The sequence below is a fragment of the Anolis carolinensis genome, chromosome 3 (assembly GCF_035594765.1).
Source record: "Anolis carolinensis isolate JA03-04 chromosome 3, rAnoCar3.1.pri, whole genome shotgun sequence".
NCBI classification, from domain to species: Eukaryota; Metazoa; Chordata; class Lepidosauria; order Squamata; family Dactyloidae; genus Anolis; species Anolis carolinensis.
In genome coordinates, this window is record NC_085843.1 from 81,707,626 (window position 1) to 81,726,410 (window position 18,785).

Genomic DNA, 18,785 nt, shown 5'->3' on the forward strand with positions numbered 1-18,785 from the left:
TCCTGGGTTATTTGGCTGTGTGGAAGGGGCCTAAAGGAAGAGGGAAACCAGCCACCCCTGCAGTAAGAAAGAGTAGCTTTTGACGGGCTCTAGACGGGCCTTGTTCACGGAAAGGCTGCAGATTGAGGCAGAGCGTTTAAGAGGCGGAACCTTTGTTCTGTGACTGAGGTTGTGGCGGGGAGAGATTTTAGTGGGACACCAAGATGGCGGTTTCTCTGTTTATCCTCTTCGGCCGCGCAGCGCCGTTCAAGGTAATACAGGAGGAGGAAGAGAAGAAAAAGATGTCCCAGGGGTACAAAGGGCCCCTTTGTATCTCTGGAACATCTTTTTCTCATCGAAAATACGCCACAGCGCAGGTTTATATCTGCAGTGTGGATTAGACATGCTGGGACTCAGGGTTTGACCTGAAGGTTCCGGGTTGTGTAGGTAGATCAGGCATGTGCAAACTTCGACCCTCCCGATGTTTTGGACCTCATCTCCCGTGGCTGTCAGGAATTGTGGGAGTTGAATTCCAAAACACCTGGAAGGTCGAAATTTTCCCATGCATGAGATGACTTGTTGCCAATTGTTACAAACAGTAGAGTCTCACTTATCCAACATAAACGGGCCGGCAGAACGTTGGATAAGCGAATATGTTGGATAATAAGGAGATATTAAGAAAAAGCCTATTACACATCAAAATAGGTTATGATTTTACAATTAAAACACCAAAACATCATGTTATACCACAAATTTGACAGAAAAAGTAGTTCATTACACATTAATGCTAGGTAGTAATTACTGTATTTACGAATTTAGCACCAAAATATCATCATATAATGAAAACATTGACTACAAAAATGCATTGGATAATCCAGAACGTTGGATAAGTGAGACTCTACTGTGCCAGTCCCAGACATGTTTGAGAAGGAATATCCTGAGCAGCACTCATGTAATGCATGGTTATGAAGGTAGAGCGTTGGATTATGACTCTGGAGACCAGGTTTCAAATCCCCCCCCCCATCCCCATGGAAACCTACTGGGAGACATGAGCAATGCACACTCTCTCAGCCCCCAAGGAAAGCAAAGGCACCCTGCTTGCTTTTACAAAACTTTCCATGAAACTGGCTCTGATAGGGTTTCCTTGAGGTCACCATAAGTCAGAAATGAAGGCGCACAGCAGCAATTTATTTATCGTGTCAGAAGTGAACCGAGGGTACAAGTTGTAATGTGTTTGAAAACACAAAGTTAAAAAAAGGAAAAAAAAACTTTCAACATGTGACTTGCAACATGCAACCAAACAGCAGGGATGGCAGTTGAGAGATTTTTATGTATGGATTGTGAAATTCTATCTCTTTGTGTTGTCGAAGACTTACAGAGAAGCCATTGAAATCCACAAGCATGTGGACAATTTCAACAGAAATGAGGAAACCATGAAAATGACCAAAATCTAGCTACTGAGATCAGGACAGTAAATAAAGAACAACACTCTGAAAACTGAAATTGCAGACAAGAAACAATCCGGGCCAGTTAACACCTCCTAACAAAGGATTCACCCAGGCAGAAATCCGCCAGACTTTGGAGCTGCAAGGCTTTTCAGTGTTAATCAAGGTGATTAATGGCGACATTCACACTTGCCTCCAACAGACAAGAGTTCTTTCTCCCACCTTGGACCTTCCACAGATATATAAACCTCACTTGCCTAGTTCCAATATACCTCACATCCTCTGAGAATGCCTGCCATAGATGTGGGCAAAATGTCAGGAGAGAATGCTTCTGGAACATGGCCATACAGTCCGGAAAACTCACAGCAATCTAACTCTTTTGTTTCTTTTCAACATAAGTTGGAAGTATAATAGTTTCACCGCATAAACTAGTCAACTGGCCCCTCTTATTAACAGAAGTCAAGATAATAACTTCACATTGACAGTACTCATTACATTAATATTAACTCATATTTATTTATATATAGCTTTTTCTCTTAAAAGAGACTCAGAGCGGTGAACATTGGTAAAAACAATAATACCTAAATTGCATATTGTGTTATTTTAATATAGTGAATAAAGAAAATGGCGGAGCACTAGCACAGTGTAGTTCAGTGGTTCTCAACCTGGGGTCCCCAGATGTTTTTGGCCTACAACTCCCGGAAATCCTAGCCAGTTTACCAGCTGTTAGGATTTTTGGAAGTTGAAAGCCAAAAACATCTGGATATGACCCCAGGTTGAGAACCACTGATGTAGCAACTTGAACATTGGCTAGGACTCTGCAGAACAGGGTTTGAATCCCTGCTCAACCATAGACACCCCTGGTTGACCTTTGACATGTCACACTCTCTTGGCCTCAAAGGAAGACAAAGTCAAACACATTGAACAGATTGTTGGAGGCTTTCATGGCTGGAATCTCTGGGTGTGGTATGGCCGTGTTCGAGCAGCATTTTCTCTTGACATTTTGGAATGTCCACAGTGGTAGAAAGAACCAATGTTTGTTAACCAAGTGTGAAGGGTGCAGTTAGCAAACTTGATTTGTAAGTGTTTTAGTAGGATCCCTCAATTAGCATGTGAGTAACTAAGAAGATTGCATAGTCAATAGTAAGGGCATCTGGGTTGCTGTGGATTTTTTGGGCTGTATGGCCATGTTCCAGTAGCATTTTTTCCTGATGTTTCGCCTGCATCTGTGGCTGGTATCTTCAGAGGTAAGGTGCCAGTAAGTGCATCTGCCTAGAAGTAGCCTGGCCTTTGTTCCCTTCGAATTGTTTATTGCCTGGAGACATCCTTTGTCTGGGTGATGTTTACTGGACCTCGATTTCTTGCTGCCTGGAGACCTCCTGTGTTTGGGTGATGTTCATTGGCTGTAGTCTTGATTCTGGTGTTTTTCAATATTAGTAGCCAGATTTTGTTGATGCCCATTGTTTCTTGTGCTTGTTGGTTTCAATGGCTTCTCTGAGTAGTGTGACAAAGTTGTTGTCACAGTGTTCCAGAATTTCTGTGTTCTCAAATAACATTCTGTGCCCAGTAACTTCTAGGCAGATGCCCTCACTATTGACTATATAATCTTCTTAGGCTCCTTTTACACTGCCATATAAAATCCAGATTATCTGCTTTGAACTGGATTATATGGCAGTGTAGAGTCATATAATCCAGTTCAAAGCAGATAATGTAGATTGTTTTATTTGATCATCGGGATTATATGGCAAGGGGCCTCAGTTACTCACATGCTAATGGAGGGATCCCACTCAAACACTTGCAAATCAAACTTGCTGTCTGCACCCTTCACACTTGGTTAACAGACATTGGTTCTTTTTCCCACCCTAGACATTCCACATTTATATATACTCCACTTGCCTTACTACCATCAGATCCTCTGAAGATGCCAACTACAGATGCAGGCAAAATGTCAGGAGAAAAGGCTGCTAGAACATGGCCATACAGCCACACATACAGCCACACAACACCTCACCATTGAACAAATCTTTGTAATACTGCCATATAATCCAGTTCAAAGCAGATAATTTGGATTTTATATGGCAGTGTAGATGAGGCCAGAGGCCCCTTCCATACTGCCCTTATATCCCAGGACCTGATCCCATATTATTTTTTTATCTGGCAGTGGAGACTCATATAATCCAGTTTAAATCATATAATCTAGGATCAGATCCTGGAATATAGGGCAGTGTAGAAGGGGCCTAATTTCTAGGCTTTGAAGCCAGGAAGGTTATTATATTTAGTTTCAAACCACTATTTAGGTTTTTTTTTTTTACCATTTTCCAGAGAGATATGCACCAGTGCTCTAGATATAGGAGATGGGGAAAAAGAGAGATAGTTTGGAGTAAAGATAATCTTTTATCTGTCCCGGGGGGGGGGGGGGTCACTTAGATACCTGCTGCTCAGCCATGCCCTTGGGGCATTTTTGGCAGCCTCCTTGCCCTTCCTAAATTCTCCAACCTTCCTCAGAAAGACAAGCATTTACAATGCATTCCACATTCTGCAGAACCGATTTCACCATGCAATGTGTTTTACATTTGGCGCTTGCTGGTGCATATTAAAAGGCTTAAATTGGACTTTCCTGCAACATTGCTTAATGCGCTTTACTGGCTTGATTCACTTTGCTTCACACTTTGGTAGTGTGCATTTTGTACTTGTAGCAGCTGTAGTTTCAAGTCGGCTTGAAGCTGCATTAAATGGTTGCACAGGACAGTGCTTACAGGTTTATTTATCATATGTCTTTTCTAATTGTTACAGACTTTACAACTGCAAGCATGGCGGCTTCGAAGTCTACCTTCTGCTGTTTCTCTCTGCACCAAACCAGAGGACTCTAAAAAAGTCTCTAAAAAAAGTGAGATACATATTCTTATTCTTTTTAGACATGCAATATTTTGCAACACAGTAATTCACTTTTACTAGCAAAGCAGAGGTTAAATCAATCTCTTTATAAGAGATACAGACACATAAATAAATTGTATTAACAAAATTTATGTGGACACAGCATACCTCATGAAAATTTTATGTTTTAAAAAATATATGATTTGTAAGATAACATACCTTTGCTGCATAAAAATACATGCAACTTGGTATTGCTTATTTCATAGATTCAGGTTTTTCATTACATTTGCACAACACATCCACAAACTGCCACTGATACATTAACATGTTGCAACACATAGTTTGGAAAGCTCTGTATTAGGGGCTAATATTCTGTTTGTAGAAATGTGACAATTTTGCAGCTTAATGATCCTTAACTGGAATGGACAAAATGTGAGCCTCCAGTGCTTTGGATAGCAACTCTCAGCATTCCTCATTATTGGTGTACTAGCTAGGAAATTGCAGTATGACTGCAGAGTACAATTATGAAAACATTATTATAGAAACAAATTGGTTAACTAAATGCCAAGCCCACTATACATCTTCTGAATCTACCATGTATGAACATCAAATTATATACAAACATGAACTTCAAATTATATCCAAGCAATGCAAGAATTAACCAATGAATTACAAAAACACAGTGTGGGATGGTGATTCAAATAAACTCTAAAATTGTAAACATCAGATATCGGCAAAACATAGCTGGGAATTGATGGATAAAAAGACTATAAAAACATCAGAGGTCAACAACAAAAGATACTGTAAGACTGTTACATTATATTCTTTTTCAATATATCTTCTCAGTAAACTTCTTGTTAGACTGCCAAAATTTGAAAATTTGCAAGTATAGGCTAATTAGGAAACATGCTAATTATATCTATTTTAAAAATGGCACTATATATTTTTGACTGGAGTTACACTTTAAAAATATACCTGTTGTGACTTACATACAAATTCAACTTAAAGAACAAACCTACAGAACCTATATTGTTTGTCACTTGGAACTGCCTGTATTCAAAAATCCAAAGTAATCCACATGAATAGCTGAGATAGTGCTTTCTGATAGTCAATGTCCACAAACTTTGTTTCATGCAAAAGTTATTAAATCACTGTATAAAATTATCTTCAAGATATATGAAACAAAAATGAATTTCGTATTTAGACTTGCATCCCTTCTCCAAGTTATCGTATGTCCATATATGCAGTTATTCCAAAATCTGAAAAAGTATGAAATCCAAAACACTTCTGTTCCCAAGCATTTTGAATAAAGAATATTCAACCTGTATATCATTTTGTATGGTGTTCAAAACATTTCTAGATGGTTCCAGCAGGCATGTTCTATACCAGATTGTGTCCTTATAGTAGATTGTTGTCCATCTTGGTGATTACTTGTCTTGGTTCCCAGCGAAAAGGATTAGCTTTGAGCACAAAGAAATTGGCCACCTGATGTACTTTAACTTATTTCCTTACTTTTCACAAATATTTCAAATGTTTTTCCAAATAAATATTTACATATAATTCCCATATTTAATATATTTATTAAAATGGCTAATAATGTTGCTATCCTTCTGGTTATGTAGAAGATTCTGAAGTGCCCCAGTGATGTTTTTAGTTTTTTCCATGAAGTGAAAAAAATGACAATGTCAGACATAGTGGAAATCGAAAGCTCTCTGAATGTAAGGAGACGATGGACCACAGTATTGGTTTCAATCAACGACAAAACAATGATAAACAATTCATATGTAATAGGAATGCATTATAAGAGTTTATTCATCTCCAGAAAGATCTAGTCAAGTGAGAAGTCTTGACTAGTTACATTCCCTTGCCATAAATATAAGGAAGTACTATATGTACAAACCTGTGTTCTGACTCCCTGTTAGTCAAATTTTTGATGATGGGGTAGACACACAGTGATGACAAAAGTCTAGCAAAATCATTTTTTCCCATGAGGAAATTCAGATATGGTACAAAACTATCACATGTATTGTCTGCCAGTCTCATGTATTTGTTAATGGAAGCAGAAATCCCTTAACTCAGCCTGTAGTTTGTTTAGTGTGGCATGTAGATTTGGCAGCAATGATTTCTGGATTTTTTCTATTGCAACAAGCCAGAGAAACAACTCTTCCTGCTTCAGGGTTTTCATATCACACAAATCAAACATATTTAATGGGAGGATGAGAGCAAATGTGGGATTTTCTTTATAAGAATGTACCTGCTGTGATGTCTGAATTTGCCCTATTTGAAGCATTAGAAACTTTACAGGAAATGCTCCCATACAAATGGCAGTGTATTGACACACAATAGCGGCTTGTCAGCTGATATATTTAAGTATCTCTGTGTGCCCAAATGTTCTCTTTGCTCCAAAATTATGGCTTGCTTTTCATAAAAAAGTAGCTCAAGGGTGTTTCCAAGCATTCAGCGTTTAGAACTGTTTTCGTTCAAGCCATTATGTAACTTTATTTATAACTTTTCACATGATCCTTTCTGAAATGTGGATGTAAATTTAAAGGGAAGAAAATGATAGGGTTTCAAAAGAGTACAGAGTAGATAACATTTCATGCAAAATTTAGTCATTTTAGCAGATTCTGGAAACTTGTTATTACTATTAGCACTCATGTCTAGAGTGGCTTGACATATCATACCTGATATTCAGAGTATTTGGAGTGTCATGTTAAGCCTCAAAATGATTTTTCATGAATTAATATTTTTAGTTTTTAATCATTCACTATACTCTTTACATAACATGCATGTGTCATTATGTTGTAATCTCTCAGTCTTGTCTCTATATCATTCAAAGCAGGAATGAGCAATGGTGACAAAACCAGGGGCCACTTTTCTCATGCTTGAAGCTTATATTTTTTATTTGTTCTTTCGTTTTTAGTTTGATGTTCTCTAGAATTAAAAATAAAATTCTCATTAAATATTAAATTAATTGTAAAACAAGAAACTAGACTTGCTAAACTCAGTTCTTCAGTAATTACTGTATTATAATTGTAATGATAACGTATATGTACCTTGGCACCTTTTAATTCTTAAAATTTACCCTGCTGTGAAAAGGGTGTCACGGTGGCGGTGGAATAGCAGGTCCATGGAGGACTTATTATTGTTTAAGAATGTGCAAATCTGGGGGTAAAGTAGCATAATGGTTTTTAAAATCAGCAAAATGGGGAAGGAGGTTGCTGTCAGCAAGAGAAATAATTCAAAGAGCATTAGCTAGAGGTCTACAGGAGCAGCATAACTTTCTTCTTGACTTTTTCATCTCAAATTGCTTTTGCCTTCAGACAGGGTCTTGATCTAAAGAAGAATGCTTGTTAACTTGATCTCTCCTCCTTGATTGCCTACTGCTGGAAGAGTTGTACCTATCCAATGCTAGGTACACTGCACTTTCTCCTAAATGGTCTTGTAGGGATCTTAACAGAAGGAAAACATGCCATAGCAGTGATCAACAGCCTCAGTCGGGTTACATTGTCACTTCCTAATACTCCTTTTGGTCTCCGTTTCTGAGACAAAATGCTGCATTTACAAGTGCTGTGTTTTATATGCCATGCAGATGACGTTCTCTTTGGAAAGCTGTTTAAAAAGAAGTTGGGAGGTTCATTCAGCCCACAGGTGCATTTGAAAAGGTTGTGAGGAAGACATTTTAGAGTAGATAGTGGAGCTGAGAGAACAGGGTGAAACTATTGCTATTTTGACAGGGGTAGATATAATGCTTAACAACATGGATATTCCCCTTCCATGCAGATAAAGCATAGATTCTTTCCAGTAATGTCATAAGTCCTACACGACAGTTTCCCTGATTCTCTTGTACCTAAGATAGTAGCAGAGTTAGCTTGGGATTGATTTGAGACTTCTCCAAGTGGGAGCTTCCTTGTTCCTATTCTAAGCAGGGATAAGGAACATGTGGCTCTCCAGATGGGGTTGGACTTCAACTCTTATCAAGCCATGACAGTTAATTGTGAAGGATGGTGGGCATAGTAGTTCCATGATATCTGGAGGACTACTCGTTCACCATCCTTTAAATCAATAGCTATGCCACATATTCTATCTTAATTTTTACAAAGATGAATTTGTCAAATTTGTTTCAGCAGAATGTCTAGCAGTTCTGCTAAGCTTATTTTTCTGCTTATATCCTTAAAATATCTGTGAAAATAATTTTTTACATTCCACCTACATGTCATTAGTATTTTGTGATTAAGTGTGATACAAGAAGCATCAACCACATTTGCTCAGAACATTACATTCAAATAACAAATACCAAATCTAACCAACATGTGAAGCTTTCTCTGGTTGGAAATTCAGTTTCCAATCTCTGCAATAAATAGAACATAATCACACATACTTTCCCAAGATCTTTTTTTAACATCTTTGAAAACATTGTTATTATACACATATGGGACTTCTAGTCTAACCTGCAAATATTTTTCAATGTATGCTTTGAGCAAAATCAGTCAATTGTAGCGGTAATGGAAGAATAGTTAATATAAAATAATCCTGTTAATCCCATCTGGAATTAGACCCTAAATCAATTGTTGAATGGTGAATCATCAAATAAATCCTGTTGATTCAATAGATCTATTGTAGATGAGGCTACCAACAGGATTCAGACCAAAATGTATGTGTGTGTTTGTGTATAGATAGATAGATAGATAGATAGATAGATAGATAGATAGATAGATAGATAGATAGATTTAACTATCTTAAGACAGTGCTTTTACCCTGAGTATCCTCATCCTAACGATCAAAGAAGATGGACTAAGACTTGGGAATTATTAATATCATCTGTGGTCATTATCATTTTACAACCAGAGCCAATCTAGTAGTAGAAGTACAAAAAAGCCAAAAGAAAATTACCATAGTAAGCTGTTGCTAAAATTCAGCCATTAACTTTGAAAATACATTTTTCTAATTCCTAATTATTTTTCTCAATAGTTAATTCAATGATTATTAAGATGAAAATGGGTAATTCTTTTCTTGTACTTTTTAAATACAACCTTCTCTTTCCTCATACTTTAATGGTGACCAACGTTAATGCTCCATGATGAGAATTAATTTTTTTCACTCTCTGAACTTCACAGCACGTACCCAGCCCCTGCTGACTTGTTTGCTTGATGCTTTTGAGTACTTTTGCCTAAGGCTCCTGCTAAGTGCACTCAGTACAAGGACTTCCCAGAAATGAATTAATTGTCCTAGCTTAAAACACAAATGTTATTACAGTTTTCTTAAGGTCAAGTGACACCAAATTGCAGACTGCCATGAGTTGATGGAGCTGATGCTTGACAGATCAAGGAAATGCATCAAGCACATGTTATGGAAGAATGATCAAAGGTCCGATTGGATAGAGTTTGGAACAAAGAAAGGATGATTCAGGCAGCTATGGACTAAAGTAAAGGTCTTCCGAAGTAAGATATTTATAAGGCATGAACTTGAAATGAGCACAAAGCAGGTTGTGGAACAGGAATAAAATTAGTTTTCAAAGACCTAGTTGAGTGAGTCTATTCAGTATAAAAGAAAGGGAGTGATGATCTAGTGGCATCTTTAAAACTGATTTTTTTTTTAAGCATGGGCTTTCATGAGTTTTAGTCAGTTGTTTCAGATGCATTGATGTTCATGTTAAAATAAATTAGTCAAGCTATAGAGCCAGTAATAACGATCAGGTTATTCTCTAGCTGAAACAGCTTTGATTTTTCCAATTCCCATTTTTCCACTGGGATGGCCTAGTCTTCACAAGCAGGAGATCTAGGGAAAAGGTTTGATTTTTTTTGTACTGCAGACTAGGGCATGTCTCATGGTCAAATGTTTCTATTCGCAGGGCAAAAATATTTAGAAAATTAATGTATTGGAAAGAAATCTAAGTCAGAACCCTTCCCCCTTACATCCAATTCTCTGTATGTAAGGAATTAATTTGCGAGTACTAGGTGAAGGAGCAAAAGCCAGTCTGATGAAAAAATGGGTGGATGTGATTAGCAGAGAGCAAATAGACAGTGATGATTTTCTTGGCCTGTGCAACATTTTGATTCTTTCTAACATATTTTACCAGAAGATGCTGTATCACTTCTGAAATTCTCAGTCCAACAATTAGCTGTTATATGATATGGGGAGAATTTTTCTTCATTTTTGAGATTTGATGATTGAGATCTTTTAAGGAAAAAACATCCTGGAGATTTTTCACAATCAAAAATTGATTAGTGTAGTCAGAAACCTTGTAACAAAGATGTATGTATTTCAAGACATGGCTGTATTACCGTTCCCCATTTGTAAGATTTCAGCTCTTTGCTGAAATAACCCAACTGCAAATGCAACACAGGCAGATGGTGAAGCAACAGTATTTCATTATATAAGGTACATCAGGCATACATGAAGCATTATGTGCTCCTCCCAAAATGTTCAAAGAGTCCTGGATTCAATTCCTACATTATATGGTGTGCAAAATGTCCTGAAGGAGTCCTGGCCCTATAATGATTGCTGGTGCCCCCCCCCCCCCAAATTAAGTCTGTGTACTTGAATACTTTTCATATTACACAGTCATTACAAAGATAGGTTCCTAGGAGATATCCCTGCTTTAATTAATCAGTGGAACTCACTAGATACGTCAGTAACCACTATTGCTTAGATGGCTTTCTAGAAGAACTGTCTTATATATTCATGTATAATTGTAGTAACTTATTCACGTATCATATCAAAATCCATAATTTTATCCCCAAGACCTGTCCTTGACTTATGCATGAAGTTGCATTATACATGAGTATATGTTGTAGATAAATTCATGGAGGAACATGTCTTGCTAACAGCTTTTGGAAACTCAATCCTATGCTTTTCACCACCCCGGTGGTGAAAAGGGTTTAACCCCCCGGTGGCGTGGTGGGTTAAACCCTTGTGCCAGCAGGACTGATGACTTGAAGGTTGGGTTGCTGGGTCAAATCCAACCTGGGAAAAGTGTGGATGAGCTCCCTCTATCAGCTCCAGCTCCATGCGGGGACATGAGAGAAGCCTCCCACAAAGGTGGTAAAAACATCAAAGCATCCAGGCTCCACCCTGGGCAACGTTTTTGCACACAGCCAATTCTCTCACACCAGAAGCAACTCAGTTTCTCAAGTCGCTCCTGACATGTAAAAAACAAACAAACCACCTGATGTCACAAAACAAAAAGAAGCCTATTGCTTTAATGTTCTGGGTATATATGCCTAATCAGCATATGGTTTTCTGCTGCTGAGCTAAATTTCTGAATTATACGGTCTCATCCAGGAAGATCATTTTAAGTTCACAGAAAGGATAGATATTAGGAGGAACATCCTTAGTTTTTGGCAGTTTTGAGTAAAGTTAATTTTATCCAGGTAAAGTATTTTTTTTCTGTTTCTTGAACTCGAAAACTAATGAGCAGATTAAAAGCAATCAAAATGTAGAAAACTGCTACTAAGAACCAAAATAAATGTCATTTAAAACATAAGCATAGTTAGTTGTTTCAAAAAGCAAATAGTTTCATTTCCACATAACAATATCTGAAGATCATTCTCAATATTATTATACTGTTTTTTGGAGTTTTTTTAAAAGTTGTAACAGAACTAGTGCTTCATTTGAATGGTCACAAAATGTAATGTGCCTGAGACGCTAGGATACAACAGTGCAATTATACTCTTCAAAATGTACTTGAGAAGAGAGTGCTTTCATATCCACTTCACAGAGCATTTATGACAAGATAAGATTCATAAGCAGCATGATATTACAATCAGATAACATACTGTTTGTGTTCCTATAAATAACTTGTGTAAGTAAAGAACACACCTAACTTTTGTATGAAATGCAGTAGCTATTGTTGTGAAGCTAGTGGAAGCAGAGTTTCTAAACTTCTAATGCTAGAATCTTAAATGTAGCACTGAATTATTTACAAATCTCAATGAAAATTTGATATCCATGAGTGCTTTTGAAAATGACCATTTCATAGAGGTAATTGACAGAACTGAAAATTGTTACCCACCAGAACAGCAGTCAAATTTTCATTAAAAGCCTTCTAACTCTTTCCCACAATTTACAGATGAAAGTGGTTCCATAACTAACACTAAAGCAGATACAGCTCAGAAGTTATCAGATGAAGATCTGAGGAAATTCTTGACAAGAAAAACTGTGGTAGCATTTCCTCAGAGAGCAAACCACCCTTCTCTTGAAGGGGAGCCTGTTTTCTCCTCCACAAGATACTTGAGCAAGAACTCAGAAGAGGAAGAATCATCCTCTTCATCAGGCTCTGAATCAGATTCCAGTTCTGATTCTGACGAAGAAGAAGGTGATGATAATAATAGCTTCAAAAATATCGTAAAAACCAAAGTATCATTTCCAAGGCGAGATCCCATCTCTTCTGGTGATAGTGCAATGAATGCAAACAAAACCAGTGAAAAGTACTTTTCTCAAGAACAAGTCAAGAGTAAACAACATGTGAAAGTCCCTCATCATCTGAAAACAACAGAGACTCCAAACAACCAAGAGCAGTTTTATCAGGCCGCTCCTGATGACAAATTGTTAAAAACTGATTTGGTGAAACCTGCTGTAAAACAAAGTCCTAAAGAGAGACCCTTATACTGCACAGATGTGGGAACAAGAATTGTGGAAAATCGAAGGTCAGCAGGAGTTACATCTAAGCAATTTGTGGCATCTGTCCCTGAAACAGCTTCTAGTACATTGCCTCTAACAAAACCCATGCTTCACCAAAGTGTAGTGCAAAATTTGACTTCACTACAACAGAAAGAAAGTGTGACTAATGAAGTACAAAAGACAGAAATGCAAAGAACAGCTTCAGTACTACAAGAAGTTTTGGATGATGGAATCCCAGTAGCTGAAACAACAGAGAACGGGGAGACTTTCGTAGAAGCAGGAGTTCAGACTGAACAACAAAGCACTCTACAGGGTATTGCTTTATCTTCTTTGATCTGCTTTGGTTCTTTAGGAACTGACAGCTTAATATGAGCTCATCACATGTAACCTAACTATTCCCATTGAAAACATTCTGGAATCTTTTCTACTCTAGACTTACTTGAATAGCCTTTTCACTTTGGTGATGAGTTCTTCATGCTTACTGGTATTTGTGCGTACATTCTTTTCCTTGATCTACCATCACCCACTTAACATTTACGCTATTAGAAGGCAATGGTATATTTTATTTTCATAACATTCCATTTAATTTTTCTTCTGCCATTGTTTTTACCTTTTGAAATACTAAAAAGTAATTTGAAAAATCCTGTTGGAATAAGGAAAGTGAAAATGAAGTGGTCTCATCAGAATTGTGTCCCAGTATACTGAGACAGCTGAGGAACACATTTTGGAGTCTCTTACCCCTGCTGCACTTGTTTTTGGGCTTAACAGCTGCTTTTCTGCTTGAACTGACTGTCCAGTACTCTCCATTCTGCCTTTTTTCCATTCTGCAAAAACTGTAGAGACTGGTTCCGTTCTCCTGATTGAAATGCAAGAAACGAAGTTTACTCTGATACCAAAAGGTTGATGAGAAAGCTATGCTTCTAGGCCAACAAAAATGTACCTTCAGAGTCCAAGTTTAGTTAACTGGCAAAGCAGTTGCACTACATGCTTTCCAAGGTGTTCTTCTCCAGTTACATATTTCCCAGATTCCATTTTTGTACATTTCCAGAGTGTCTTGCAACAGTCCTAGAATGTTGAGACTCAGGTTTGATTTCAAAATACACCAAGTACTTCACCCAACCTGATTTTTCTTCCCCCGGTATTTTTAAAACTACATAACTGCTTTTATTCAAGGTATGATCTCTAAAATAGAATCTTAGATTTGGAAGAAACCGCAAGGGCATCCATTCTAACACCATTATGCCATTCAGGAATACACAATCAAAGCAGCTCAAAATATCTCCATCCAGCCTCTTCTTGAAAGCAGCCAAAGAGGGAGATGTCATCATACTCCCAAGGCAGCATATTCCACTGTTGAACAGTTCTAACCATCAGATTTCCTCTATAAAATAGTATTTATTTGTATTAAAATATTTATATTTTGCCCTATATGATATGATTTCCATATGGCATACAATAAAATCAGTTTATCCAATATGAAACAATAGGGAATAATTTAAATGGAGTTAAAACCATTAAGACAATAACTGGTAAAATCAGTTTTAAAATGTTTAATGTTTCAACAATCAGTATATATTACAACAATGCATATTTCCTCCTCTATAAAATAATTTGTCATCTTATGGGGCAGAGAAACGAATAGAAGGCTGATTGCAAGAGGAAATCTGAAAATGCGCTTAAGTTCCAAGTTTGAGATTTGATCAAAACACAGACTTTCCCCAACTCTGGGGGTTCTGTGTATCCAGCAGAGGGCACCAATGACTGAGAAAAACGTTGAAAAGATACTTCTATACTGAAAAACACCCTGATAGTCTTCCTTTTCAGCTAAAAAACACCCTGATAGTCTTTTCAGCTGGTTTGTGATGTATAAAAACATGTAAGAAGTCTAATTTAAAAATATTTATGGTGGCAGAGAGAGAGGTAAAAAGTAGGTGATATTTTTTTAAAAAGACGAGTGTTTAATATCTTGTTATAATGTAATTCAGGTAGTAGGGGGAATAGTGGAGCATTTTGATACCTGTGCCAGTATAGCTAGAAGCCAATGGTAGGTTTTGTATAAGAAAAGATCCAGGCTAAATTAAACACTTGGGAATTTTGTAAGTTTTAGTGGCAAAAGTTTTAACTTTTCTTTTTGAAACAAGACTCAAAAACCCTCTGTTTTGCCCCATTTTCCTTCCCTTATAACATTGCATTTAACCTTTCTGACTGTCTACATTGCTCTTTCTCGTCTTTGACTATGTGCTGTACAACTAGGCTGGTGGACAGTATACAGTTGAGTACAGAGTAGATATAATTTTTATATATTCTTTACTACTACTGTCACTACATACACACACTTTTAATAACTTAAACATCTTGATGATTTGGCAGAGATGAATAAGAATAAAATCCTAGGCATGAAACTAAGTCATAGAAACAAGTATGGTTAATATTTGAGTTAGAGATGCTTCATATGTTACAACTAAAACAGTTCCATTCAGAGCTCCATAAAGTTATCAGTAGAAGCAGTCCCCAAGTTAATAACAAGATAGGTTCTATAGAGTATCTCCAGCCACACACACACTTTGGATAGCATAGAGAAGGGTTAACACCTCTGTGGTGTTTGTTTTGCTGTCTGTGCCAGTTCAAAAGATTTCACCTCACTCTCTGTCTCTCTGATGGATTTTGAAAAATTTAGATAGTTTTAGAAACAAGGATTTATGATAAAGCTTCAGTTGAGATACCTATTCCCCACGAAAACTCTTCCAGGAGTGAATTTCCCTTTGGAGGGGTAGATTTCTTTCACTTCCTATTGTCTTGTCCTTGTTCTTAACTATGAGTCATTTGTAAGTTGGATGTTTGTAACTTCGGGGACTGCCTATACTTGCCTTTAAACAAAAGTTGTCTGTGAAGAATGGACACCTTTTAGCTTTTGTAAAGGGGTGTAAGGGAGGAATAGGGAATTAACCACTTTTCTAGTCAAAACCTGCAAACCTCTCTCTGAATATTTCCCACTTATATGTGGAACAGTGGCAGAATCATACCCATGGGCAAATGAATCAAAAGGCAGGACATGATTGTCCAGGGAAGATCTGTGTCTAGTTAGAGCTGTGCTTTCTTGCCCTTCCTCCTGTAGTTGGTTTTAGGAACACAATGAAAAGCAGAATTCAAATTCCATGATGTGGGAAGTACATCTCAGAGGTTGGATATATTACTCAAAGTAACACATTACTTGAGGATTTTTTAAAATGTGAATGCTGTGTTACATTATTCCCATTCATATGTGTCCCTCAGTAGCCAAGAAAATAAATGTGTTTTACTTCTTATGGATGATTTCCAAAGTCTAAGATGTCTCATGTCCCCATACTACTCCTTTTAATTTTGGCATTCACGTTCCTGAGTGAGAATATTCAAAGAAGCAAAAACTTAATTTATTTGCAATAAGTTACAGCTTGATGTTTGTTCTTAACTGTGTATACCTTAAGCCAATGTAACGCATTTAGATTTAACTTCTTTAATATTTCAGTATATTCTTAAGTTTTTATAAAGTACTTCCAGTGAAAGTGAGTGCTAAATCAATCTCAGTATGAAATCTTATTGACCAAAAAAGTGAGTCTGTTCTCTGATCTTTTGATTCACAAATATATATTTTTCTCCCATAGAAACAAAGCCACCAGTTGAAACTGCTCAAGAAACATTTGACATTTCTTCCTACAAGAACCTGCAGCATCATGAGTATACACCATACACATTTGTGGATTATGATGTTTTGCTTTCAGAACGGAGGTTGCCTCAGCCTTCATCTGGGAGATCATCTCCAAGGCATTGAATCAAATGTGAAAATGCAAGAAAGTCTGACAGTGAAGTATCATCTGTTTTAATTAAAATACTTTAATTGAAGTTCTTCACTTATTTAATAAATAAATACTCTTAGAGATCAGCATAAACTCTAAGTCACAATGAGAGCAGCTGATATTAAATTTAACTTGATGTGCTTTCTCCATCTTCTGCAACATGTAAAAACAAATGCCTAATATCAAATCAAGAAAAATATATGAAAAAGGATTATGTAGCCTTCTGGACATAACATTTTCTCTTTTGTCTGCTTTTTATAAATTGTTAAAACAGAAATATCAGATACCTTAAGAGTTTGACAGCTTGTAGTTCTTTCCTAACACATTAAAAATATTTAACAGTGAGAAAATTATCCTGAATAAAATATACTCAAACAGTGGTGAGAAAATCAAGTTATTCATGAAACAAGATTGACAGGATTATTTTGAATCTCTAAAGGGTAGAACATTTGGCTGAGATCAAACTTTTTATCCTGGCTTCATAATTTCCAGATTGAACTTTGATAGCACACGATATTATAAATTACTGTTTTTATATATTTGTTGAAGGTCCATTTCAGGGTTGCTATCTGAATTTAGAATGTGTTTTTAGCAGAGGTTAATCTGCTTTTTGTGATTATCATTAGAGCACAGACCAGTGCTCTAATTAACTATGACAATAATAATGCTCTTGAAGGCCTGTTTTTTATTAAGGATGTGTGTGGATGGTGTCCTGGAGTTTTCTCAAGGCAATTTACTATGCATATTCTTGAAATCACAGTATTTGATTACTTATGCACCAGTCTTTCCCAATCTGGTACCTTCTAGAGGTATTTAATATTGAGAATATTCAACAAATGTTGGGGTGATAGGACTTTGAAGCCAAATATTTTGATGGCACTGAGATGAGGAGTGATATTGAATGTGTTTCAGCACTGGCTCTGAAAATGTATTCTGGAGCTGAGCATGCAGGTTAAACTACTGCAGAAAAAGAAGGAATGTAGGCAAAAATATGCTTGGTATGGCCACATTCATGTGTTAAACCTAGAAATCCCAGGAGCCCTGCTGCCAGTTATTACTGGCTTTAAGATTTAGTTGATCCCTCTTCAGCAAAACCCCAGCTTAGTCCGTTATGACAGATTGCAAGCAGTGCAAGCATTAAATTTAGCTATTTTACCTATAACACATTACTTTTAATATTTAAAATTAGTATTACATAAATATTTAATATAAGTTTTTATGTTAGTGAATTAAGCTTTACAATTCATGGTTTTTTTATTTTATTAAAACACATCCCTCCCTGTCTCAGGACAGCATACAGATCAAATTCATATACTGTAATTTAAAATTAAAAACAATAAAAACCTTTAAACAGTCTTAACAGTGTAGCCAGTAAGCATCTTACATATGTGTTTGTAAAGCCAACATGATTGTTAGGCTGAGAGATTCTGATAAAAAGTGTTTCAGAAACCAGATTCCAGTGTTGGTAGCATTTGGACCTCTGTGGAAAGGACATCAGGGTGACAAAGCAAAGAAGACCCTCTCTCATATCCTCACACAGTATATTAGAAAAGGCAACTTATATATAGGGGGAGGCAAGTAGTTAAGGGTTTACATACTTGCCACTAACATCTTGAATTCAGATAGCAAGCAAATTAGCAGTCAATTAAACTTCGTTTAAAACGCTATTACAGAAGTATTGTCCCTCTGTTGGCTTTCCATATTTAGTTGCAGTACATCATTAATTGGCATTGCTATGCACTTGATGAACACAAGATATTCAACAGTTAAAGTACAGTTAATTCAAATCTACTTGAGTTCCTGGAGGATGTTTGAGGGCAAAAAAATGCTAATGGTATTTTATCAATCATAAGGTGCACTGTTTTCCCATATAAGGAGCTTAAAAATTAGGCGTGCCTTACATTCGCAAGTGCATCTTGCAACCAGCATTTTTTTCTGACCACCTTTAAAACCAAGAGCTGGCACCAAGTTTTTGCCTTCCAAAAGGAAAGGTGTAAAGAATACACACCTCTTTAGTCTGGGAAATGCACAG

At 36.8% G+C, this 18,785-nt stretch overlaps 1 protein-coding gene across 1 annotated transcript; it reads left to right on the forward strand.

The window, feature by feature from the left end:
* The first annotated feature begins 107 nt into the window (after positions 1-107).
* On the forward strand, positions 108-17,132 carry ndufv3 (NADH:ubiquinone oxidoreductase subunit V3). Its single transcript, XM_003218982.3, has 4 exons — positions 108-251; positions 4,218-4,311; positions 12,370-13,233; positions 16,562-17,132. The coding sequence occupies exons 1-4, from the start codon at positions 204-206 to the stop codon at positions 16,726-16,728; spliced, it is 1,173 nt and encodes a 390-aa protein (XP_003219030.1). The 5' UTR covers positions 108-203; the 3' UTR covers positions 16,729-17,132.
* The last annotated feature ends 1,653 nt before the right edge of the window (positions 17,133-18,785 follow it).